Source organism: Rosa chinensis, chromosome 7 (assembly GCF_002994745.2).
Source record: "Rosa chinensis cultivar Old Blush chromosome 7, RchiOBHm-V2, whole genome shotgun sequence".
Taxonomy (NCBI): Eukaryota; Viridiplantae; Streptophyta; class Magnoliopsida; order Rosales; family Rosaceae; genus Rosa; species Rosa chinensis.
Window position 1 is genome coordinate 64711383 of NC_037094.1, and position 11027 is coordinate 64722409.

The following is an 11027-nucleotide window of genomic DNA, read 5'->3' on the forward strand; positions in this document are numbered from 1 at the left end:
AGAGGATAATATTTACATGTTGGGTAAGTATAGGATTGGGAATTTGGTGACTCAAGTTCTCATTGATAGTCTCTGATTCTGTTCCTGAAACTCTACTCGTTGCTTCCGCTGAAAAAGGCAAGGGAATTGACTTCCCAGTGACTCCACTCTGCTAACTCCGAATTAACGTTCTCAATTCTAACTCAAGAGTCAAGAAATTGGAATTTGAGTGGAATAACTATCACTTGGTCTTCGGAGGAGTTTGTTTTGTTTGAGGAACAGCTCGCAGCGCTATTCGTTACTTCTGGGCAGGTGATGTGGTTTTTTTTTTTTTTGAAGAGTTTTTCACTTGACTGATCAAAATTTCTGCTTTTGAACAATTGGCATTTTGTGTGGATGAAGGTTGTTGATTACCGAATTCTGTACTCCGTTTTGCGTTTATCCAGTTCACTCATGAAGGTAGTGTGGGTTGGCCATTTGCTGAGATTGTATGGATGCATAAAATTTGAACAGTTATATGTTGCAGTTATGATTTGCTAATTGCTCTCTGTTTATCATTTCATTAATTTGGTTCATGGTTTTTGTTTAAGCAGAAGGTGCAGGGGCTGCTTTGAGTCTTGCCGGGACAATGCTTGGATTCTAGCCTGTGAGGATGTTGCCTTCTAAGACAGCTTTTGCACCTGTTAACCCATCATTCTTGCCTCCGGTAAGTGAACCTCTTTTTTTTTTTTGAGACAGTTGCAGATTTCTCAACTTAAAGTCTATTAACACCCCAAAATCAATGGTTTCTTTAATAATAACATCATTATTCTTTATACTTTGGTTTAGACTGAAGATGAATGTGATATATGTGCATGAACCATAGACTGTATAAATATTGACAAGAATGTACTTTATTGGAACAATTTGTCATTTGTTGGCACCTAGGTTTTTAAATTTGTTATGCAACTGTAATTTGGCTTATTTTTGAAGGTTTCTCAAGCTGATGTTAGGCTCTTTTTTGGATCAGTTTGTGGAGAGGTTTGTGATTTCATGGGAAATTTTAAGTGGTATGTTTTCCTTTTGTTTTTTGGTTTCAAATAGTGACTATCGTATTGGACCCGATTCATGAGGATATCTCTTCTGCTGCAGGTTTATCATCTGAGGCTGCTGGGAGACTATCACCTCATTTATCGAAGATATCCAAAATAACTATACTTGTTTTGTTACTCTCTTGTATCTGATGAACTCTGGCTTGGCCCTTGCCATCTGCTATCAGAGGTGTTTGGTACAATTTGTCTCGATACTTCTCATGGGCTCCTCCTCCTGCAAATCCTGCTCCCTTCCTTATAGAAAGGATTAGACTATGACAACAACAACAATGTGATCGATGCTGGTTTGGGAAGGCAGAGCCGAATAGAGAATGGGTAACTAATTCAATTTCTTGGTAATTGATTGTGGTTCAAAATTAAATCTTGAATTTCCAAATTGGTTCAATTTTGATTTTTGTGTTTTTTTTTTGTCTTATTCTGTTTCTCCAGATGTCTGATGCTGATTTTGATCTGCTATCGGAAAGACAAGAGTTATGTTCAAATTAAACTACTGGTTGTTGTAGGCTCTCCTTCATTTCTTCCATCTCCACCAAACCTTCTTCTTCAAGACCAGCCAATTTGTTATTTCCGGGATCCTCAGCTCGCCAGACTCGTTTCGGAGCTTTCAGTATGTCCTCGGCTCATTCCGGGTCAAACCCAGCTGCCTCTTCTTCTTCTTCATCAACTGTGGTTCAGTCAGTTGTAAGTTTCTTTTGGTCTGAATTCAATTGCAAAGTAATGGTTTTGATACAGAACTGGTTTTGTTTAATTTGCAATTGGGGAAAATTTTGGTTCACTTGTTCACTTCACATGACCTGCCATAATTCAAAGTTTAAGGATTATGGATAATTCAGTTAATACATTTGGTGATTACAAGTGTGGTTTCTACCTTTTGGTATCCTATTGTGACTTGTAGGTGCATTTTATTAAGTACTGCCCCTTTTGATATCATCTATCATACCTGTAGTGATTGCAATTGTGAATTTTGCTGCTTATGTTAATCAAGTCTTCATCTACCAGACTAATTCATATTGATTCTTGAATAATACTACATTCCTGTTGATTTGCATCAGCACATTCATGTTTTTGGAAACCCATAATGATATCTTTTACATGGTACTGACTGAACATGATAGGAGGGACATGAATTTTGTTTTTATCATGGTTACTTTTTCCCCTGGACAGTGGAGTAGGGATATTTCCATTATACGATTGTATCTGATGAACTCTGGCTTGGCCCTTCACACCTGCTATCAGAGGTGTTTGGTAAAATTCGTCTCAATACTTCTCATGGGCTCCTCCTCCTGCTAATCCTCCTCCCTTCCTTATAGAAAGGATTAATTGACGACGACGACAACAACAACGTGATCGATGCCTGTTTGGGAAGGCAGAGCCGACTGGAGTATGGGTAATTAATTCAATTTCTTGGTAACTGGTTGTGGTTCAAAATTGAATCATGAATTTCCCGATTGGTTCGGTTTTGATTTTTTGTTTTTTTGGTCTTATTCTGCTTCCCCAGATGTCTAATGCTGATCTTGATCTGCTAAAATGTGATTCGGAAAGACAAGAGTTACGTTCAAAAATTTGTTCATTTACCAGATAAACTGCAGGTACCTCTTCTCTTCAAGTTGGATATGGTATTTGATTTTTGAATAATGCTACATTCCTGTTGATTTGCATCTGCACATTCATGTTTTTGGAAACCCATGATAATATCTTTTACCCGGTACTGACTGAACATGATAGGAGGGACATGAATTTTCTTACCATGGTTACTGTTTTCCCCTGCACAGTGGAGTAGAGATATTTCCATTATACAATATCGATTCAATTCTAATTACAAAACAGAGCTAGATATTGATTTTCCAGTAATGTGCAGGAGCCCTAAGAATTTGGTCAGATTCTCTTTTTGTTGTCCATCCCTATCAAATAACAAGTCCATAATGGCAGGTCATGTATAGACAAGAATTGATGAATTATTAGCTTGATCAGTTCCCACTTATGTCGATGTCCAGTCTTATTCACATAGCTAGCTAGATAGGTCGGTATTGATTCCAAGTCTCCAGTTTCTGACTGAAGGTATACTACAGACCACAAACTCACCTGCCCAAAAACAAAGCAGAGAAGAAAATTGATAAAAGAAGATTGATTATTCAAATGGCTCGATTTTTAAGTCAAACCTGATGTTGAGGATGAACTGATAAACATTGCAAGACTACCAATCGAGTGCAGACATTCACATCCACAATCAAGGCCGACAATGCAAATGGTTTCTCAGGTGCTGTCATCCCCAAATGCATATTCCTATAGATAGCAGGACATTACACTTAAATCAATCATTGAGAACTCATCTGTGCATTTCTTTCCGTACTGCTCGTAGTTGTGAAAATAAATGATCTTGTTTATATACATATGTAGGGGATTCATGTATTTCTTTTCAACGGTAGCTTTCCATGTATATTGTTTTCAGAAAGATTAAAGTCTTGCAGTACTCCTGCATACAATGCCTACATTTTGAGGGGTTTCTTTTGGCAGCAAGTTTTGACCCATCACCAAACAGTAGCAAATGATTCAATATATATTGCTATGAGGACCTCATTATGTTAGTTCACTGTGGACAAATTAGGCAACTACACAGATGCATAATATCACAATATATCTATCTATTATTTGATTTCTCAAATAAAATTAAACCCATGTTTCAATCAAGAAGTACCTAAAAGTCTGATCTCTAGTTTTCCGGGTTGGTTGGGTGCAACTGTGAAAGTTGTCAACCTGAGTTGTGGTTCTAGTCCTACTACTTGGGCTGGTGCAATGAGCCTTCAATGAGAATTATTGTTGTTGGACTCCATTCTAACATTTACTTCAGGCTAAGCCTGTCTACAATTCTGGAGATACTTATTCTGTATAGGGCGATCTTTAACGGTTACGATCAAATTAGCAGTATAACTTGGAATTACTCGGTTTTTAGTCTTAGTAACGTTAGGTTACTTGGAACTTATCCTATGATGATGTTATGTTGCGGTACCGTAGGGTCTTTTCTAGGGAGTGGTTCGATTTCGATTGAGTTCTCATGAGATGATGTTACCTACCTTTTCACTTATTAATGGATTAACACCTAATTTTCCTTCAGAGGAAAAAAAAAAAAAAACTATGAAAGTTCCGAACAAATATTCTCAAAATTAGTCTCAGAAACTTTTGAAACGACCCCGCATTTTTTCTTTTTGATTTTGTTTGGGTGTCAAAATGAGCCTACCTTTCCAAATGAGACTTCATTCCATTTTTCCATAATGTAAATTATAGTCAGCATTAAACTTCCTTTACCACTAAACATACAAATCAGTGAAATCACAAGCACCGCAGGCTTTTGAGTCAGTCTTCCTAATCTTGTATCATCACGTGTAAAACAATTAATGGCAGGTACCATACATTGCAACCTTGCGGCCGGAAACAAAAAGTCAAAAACTCTAAAATACAAGAGATAAAGACTTAGACTTGGACTTGAAAGTATTTTCTTCCCACAATTGAGCACCGTGATGAGAAAAAAACCGTATAGTAAGACTTATTTTATTTGCCCGTAGGTACCTGGAAAGACCAGTGGAGGCAGTGATGACCCAATAATGCAGGAGGAGGAGGAGGGGGGGAGGCATGGCAAGTAGGAAAGTAGGTAATGCAGGGAGCTAAATAAGTAAGAAACAAGAAAAAAACTCATCAAATGTCTAATGACGGTTTGACATCAAGTACTAACTACTGTTTAAAACTTAATTCTTTTTTCCTAGTGTCAAAAAAAAAAAAAATTAGAGCTCCCGAAAACTCGGAGCTTAGTATACCGAAACCTAGGGTTTTGTGAAGCAGGGCGGCGGCGACCGGAAGGTTTTCTGCATGCTATAGGGCGCTTCCGGCGTCGTTCTCTTTCGGTGAACTTAGCAAGCTTGTTGGTGGAGGCGTCGGACCTGTGATAGGATCGGGTTGTTTGGTGCTGGGGTTGGAGTTTGAAGATCTGGTTCCATCGTCGTACTATGGCAAAGCAGTCACCTCTGAGGCGGTGCTGTTGGGTTGAAGACAACGCCGGCGGGAGGCGGCGTCGGTTCGGATTGTTTTGTCAGGGCGAGTAACGACCGGCGACGTTCAGTTGAAGGCGGCTCGGATCCTTGTGGGCTTTCTTCGGGGGAAACTTCTTTTGGTGGCTTCTATGGCTAAAGAACGTTGGCGGCCGCCGGAGTGATGCGGGTAGGCTGCTCTTCTCAAAGTTCAGCTCCGGCCATACCTGGGAGGCTGAGAAGGAGGGGACTGGGTTGGGGTCTGAGGTCTCAGTTTCTCTGGGCCGAAGCAATGCGGACTGGTGGGCTGGGCCTTAGGGCTTGCCCTATTCTTTTCTTTCTCTCTTCTAGGTTGGCTTGGTCTGGACCTTTCGGAGGTGGCATTTCCTGCTCTTAGTCCTATACTGCCACTAGGTCAAAGCTATCTGCTGTTTTCATGAGTGGAAACGTACACCATGAGGGTCTTAGGCGTCTAAGCTTCTGAAGACAGTTGTTTTGCCTTAGGGTGTATAGGAGTAGGGGATTTTATTTTCCTGCATTTTACTTTCTAGCATTTTCCTTCTTGGTTTTAAGTTTAGGAGTCTCCGCTTTTTTGGAGTTTAGTCTTTTAATAATTGAGCATCGTTTATGTAATATGAAGGGTGTTTGTACCCTTCATGCTTGACCGAGTGAGGTCGTCATGATTTTACATCAATTAATTAGTCTTCCGTTGCCCTCAAAAAAAAAAAGTACTAACTACTGTTTTGGATAGTTGGTTAGTTTCTTCTTATACTATTGTAATTGTTGCAGTAAGTTGTATTTTCTCTTTACTAGTTTTTTGTTCAACTTGTATTTTTTCATGGCAAGGTATTAGCATAGCCCCCCTTGCTATGCATCTTTTCTTTATTTATCAATAATTTTGGGTAAGAGTGCTGAGTTAGTTCTTATTTCGTTTCCTTAAAGAAATAAAAATAAATAAAAAAAATTGGTACAACAAAAGCCAGAAAAAAGGAGATTCAGATTGAAGGTCTCAATACAATTGGGTGCGATCCACCTATTTATAAGTTATATTTTATTTGTCACTTTTTCAATGTGAGATCTTTCCTCTCCAACACTCTCCCTCACGTGCAACCTACCTCTAGGTCTAATACCATGTTAAACAGCGACAAGCTTGACCCGTGACCCACCATCGTACCAATACTGCCCCAACTTAACCACCCGTAGGTGTTGGGTTATAATCACAAAAAGTCTCGGTAAAATTGGATGTGATCCACCCCGTTTATAAGTTATATTTTTATTTGTCACTTTTTTAATTAATGTGGGATTTTTCTTCTCTAACAAATCAATACTCTTCTATTTGTGATCAGACATTGATTAACAGAGCTATTGATACATTGAGTTCCATAGAATGCATTAATGCAATGAATCTGGACTAGTGTTATTGGTTATGACATCTCAATCCCCTCCCCCAAGTATAAATTCTCAAAGACAAAAGACCTCAAACATACATCATTCACCAACAAACTTGGCAATCAACATTAATTTGAGCTGATAAGAAACCAGGACTTCGAAGTCTTAAGAAATAAGAATAATTGAAGGGGAAGATAGCAACTACGACAAGTAGAAAAATAACTAATGCAGGGGGATCTAAGACTATAACAGAACAGGGAAATTACTTCGAAGTCTTAAGAAATAAGAATAATTGAAGGGGAAGATAGCAACTACGACAAGTAGAAAAATAACTAATGCAGGGGGATCTAAGACTATAACAGAACAGGGAAATTATAACCCTCATCCAACAAGAAAATTCTTTGGTAAATGACTCTCAATGTTGCTTCGGTTATACAATACAGTGGATAATGAGGGACAACTAGGCAGTGGTTCGATTTTAATGTAGCCCATATGAGTGAATCATTTTATGATGTTACATACTTTTTCACTTATTAATGGATTACACCCAACTTTCCTTAAATAAATAAATAAATAAAACTAAATAAAAGCTATGAAAATCCCAACCACTTATTCTCAAAATTAGTCTCAGAAACTTTTGAAACTGCCTTTTTTTTTTAATTAATTTATTTATTTTTTATGTGTGGGTGTTTTCTGTTGAATTTTCTCATCATGTAATTGTAGGCAGCATTCCATTACCGTAAGTTATCTTTTGAGTTGTCTTCCTAATCTTTTCCATCACGAGCAAAACAATTAATGGCAGGAACCATACATTCCAACCTTGCCGCCTGAAACAAAAATTCTATACAAGAGACAAAGACTGTAGACTTGGACGTAAAAGTCTTTGTTGGAAGAACAAATCAGTGGCTCATCGGCTTGGAGATTTCTTCACTCTTTTCCTCCTTTCCCAGCCTTCTTCGAAGCTGTACTTGGGACTTTGACTCGATCAAGAGTATTAGGAACTTCTAAGTATACCCCAAAAAATAAGAACCACAATTGATGAAAGAAGATATGTGTAAAAAGCCTATAAATAAAGCCTATTGGGTTTAACAGCTACAGCATACTTTGGAGTCTGTATATCCAAACAAATTAAACAAAAGCCATGAGATCTTTAGCTTTTGAAAAAGTATGCCCTCTAGTTTGCTGCCTTTTCTTGTATGTTCACCTACTTTCATCGCAAAACTACTTTTCACATTTTGCTTCTGCTAGTTCAACTACTGAAGCAGAGGCTCTACTGAAATGGAAAGCCAGCTTTCTAAATCAAACCTCCCATAATAACCAGCTCACGGATTGGATTTACCTTCCCAAGACTACTGATACGAATACCACCAATTCTTCCAACAACCCCAAAGCAAACGAAAGCCCATGCATTTGGACTGGTATTTCATGCAATGCCGCTGGAAGTGTCACCAACATAACCATTGCCAGTTCCGGTATACAAGGTATGCTACATGAATTTTCATTCTCATCCTTCCCTAATCTCGAATATCTTGACCTCAGCTTGAATAAACTTTTTGATGTCATCCCACCTCAGATCAGTTCCCTCTCCAAACTCCTCCATCTTGACCTCTCCAATAACCAGTTTTTTGGGAGAATTCCACCAGAAATCGGTCTACTCAGAAATCTTACCTTTCTCTATCTCTACAAAAATAATCTCTTTGACACCATTCCAAAAGAGTTAGGGAACCTGAAATCTTTAGTGCATCTAGAGTTGAATGCTAATCAACTCAATGGTTCAATTCCGACAACGTTGGGTGACTTGCATAACTTGAAAATTTTACACCTAAGTGACAACCAGCTTTCTGGCTCCATCCCTCAAAACCTAGGGAATATCCAAAGTTTGACAGTATTGGAATTAGATAACAACCAATTTTCGGGTTATTTGCCACAAAACATTTGCCGAGCTAGATCTCTTATAAACTTTTCAGCATCCTCCAACCATCTGATTGGTCCAATACCCAAAAGCCTGAAAACCTGCACGAGCTTATTCAGAGTTCGTCTTGAAAGGAACCAATTGACAGGCAACATATCTGAAGACTTTGGTGTTTATCCGAGTCTCAATTTTATAGATTTGAGCAATAATCAATTCTATGGTAAAATCTCGCCAAATTGGGGATTGAGCCCAAATTTAACAACCCTACGAATAGCAGGAAACAACCTTATTGGTTCTATACCAGCTGAGATTGGAAATGCAACCCAAATTTATGCGCTGGATCTTTCATCAAATGGTTTAGTCGGGACAATTCCAAAGGAGTTCGGGGGATTAAATTCAATGGTGAACCTGATGTTGGATGGCAATGAACTTTCAGGTCGTGTCCCTTCAGAGTTTAAATCATTGACTGATCTAGAATATCTTAATCTGTCAGCAAACAAATTCAATGGTTCAATTCCAAGCTTCGTAGGTGACTTTCTCAAGTTAAATTACTTGAACTTGAGCAACAACAAGTTCAGTCAAGCAATTCCATTTCAGTTGGGGAAGTTAATTCATCTTTCCCAACTAGATTTGAGTTTTAACGCACTTGAAGGTCAGATACCATCAGATATTAGCAACATGCAGAGTCTGAAGATACTTAATATATCCCACAACAATCTTTCTGGTTTCATTCCAACAAGTATGGAAGACATGCATGGGCTAACGTATGTTGACATATCCTACAATCACTTGGAAGGTCCACTTCCCAACATCAAGGCATTTCAAGCTGCTCCTCCAGAAGCATTACAAGACAATAAAGGGTTGTGTGACAACTCAAGTTTTTTGCAACTCTGCAATAATGAAAGCCCAAAAAAGGACCATAAACTCGTACTTTTGATTATCTTCCTTGTTCTTGGAGCAATTGCACTTCTAGCCTTTATATTTGCTTTTGTACCAAAAAGGGAAAAGAAGCATCTAGAAGAAAAAAACAGGGATGACGAAATTTCTTTTTCTATATTAAAGTTTGATGGGAAGATGATGTTTAAGGAAATTGTAAGGGCAACAAAAGATTTTGATCCCATGCATTGCATAGGACAAGGAGAACAGGGAAGTGTCTACAAAGCAACTTTGTCATCCACTTGCACAGTGGCCGTGAAGAAACTCCATTTGCTATGCGATGATGACAAGAATGTTCAGAAGGCATTCTTGAATGAAATTAGGGCACTAACTGAGATGCGTCACAGAAATATTGTGAAGCTTTATGGTTTTTGTTCACATAGGCAACACTCATTTTTGGTGTATAAGTATCTTGAAAAGGGAAGTTTGGCTAGAGTATTGAGCAAAGATGAGGAAGCTAAAGAACTGGGGTGGAGTAAAAGGTTGAATATCGTGAAAGGTGTAGCTCGTGCCTTGTGTTACATGCACCACGATTGCTTGAAACCAATTGTACATCGGGACATATCGAGCAAGAACGTTTTGCTGGATGCAAAGTATCGGGCATGTGTTTCAGACGTTGGCATTGCTAAATTCTTAAACCCAGACTCAGCTAATTGGACTGCCGTTGCAGTCACCTATGGATATATTGCACCAGGTAATAAAGTTTTTCTTTGCCCCATACTATCTAACAAAATTTATGCTTTTAGAACCATGCTGACTCAACTAAATGATCTTTATTTATGTGTGTGTGTGTGTGTGTGTGTGTGTTCTATGAGCAGAGCTGGCGTATACAATGGTAGTAAATGAGAAGTGTGATGTTTATAGCTTTGGAGTGGTGGCATTGGAGATAGTTATGGGAAGACATCCCGGAGATCTTCTCTCATCCCTATCATCGGGGTTGTCGTCATCGTCGTCGTCATCAACTGCCTTACCAGCCCATCCAATGCCAGTTGTGGATGTTTTCGACCAACGCATTTCCCCTCCAACACATCAAGTTGCAGGGGAAGTGCTCTCGCTTATGAAGATAGCATTTGCATGCCTGAATTCCTGTCCTCGATCTCGTCCAACAATGAAACAAGTTTCTCAACAATTTGAAACTCATCAGAGGCTACATTTGACTAAGCCATTACGTATGATAAAACTAGGTGAATTGCTTGATTTCGATGGTTTGGATTTGGCTATCTGAGAATGTTTTTCTTTCCTAAATTTCACTTATTTGCTCATATGCCTTAACTTGGTTGCATTATTGTTCAAAATGTTTTGTCTATGTACATGTAAAGATAAAATAAATCAAAGATTTCTTTGTATAATTGCATGGTTCAACATTTACACTATTGTGTTCTCTTCTAGCTACTGTGAACCAAGTAAGACAATAGTCCTATTGGCTTTGTAAGTGAGATGTACGTGAAAGTTTTTGGGTTTGGGTTATGGTAGCCTAAACGATTCATTTTTCTTCTACCATTAAAATTCTTAAACTCAGTGGACAACATGTATCTTTTGCAACATGTATATTGGATTATAGGACTAGTGCTTGCTGGAAAATTCGGTTTAATTTATAGCAATATTGTTCTTATCAATAACTTGAATATCTTGTATAGTAGAATTGGCAAATGCATACCTTGTATACTAGAATTGGCAAGGCTTATGTTTTGGATTTGCCAA

General features: G+C 38.4%; 1 protein-coding gene across 1 annotated transcript; it reads left to right on the forward strand.

Moving 5' to 3' along the window:
• The first annotated feature begins 8993 nt into the window (after positions 1–8993).
• Positions 8994–10551, forward strand: LOC112179926 (MDIS1-interacting receptor like kinase 2). Its single transcript, XM_024318411.2, has 2 exons — positions 8994–10020; positions 10145–10551. The coding sequence occupies exons 1-2, from the start codon at positions 9069–9071 to the stop codon at positions 10549–10551; spliced, it is 1359 nt and encodes a 452-aa protein (XP_024174179.2). The 5' UTR covers positions 8994–9068.
• Positions 10552–11027: the final 476 nt, after the last annotated feature.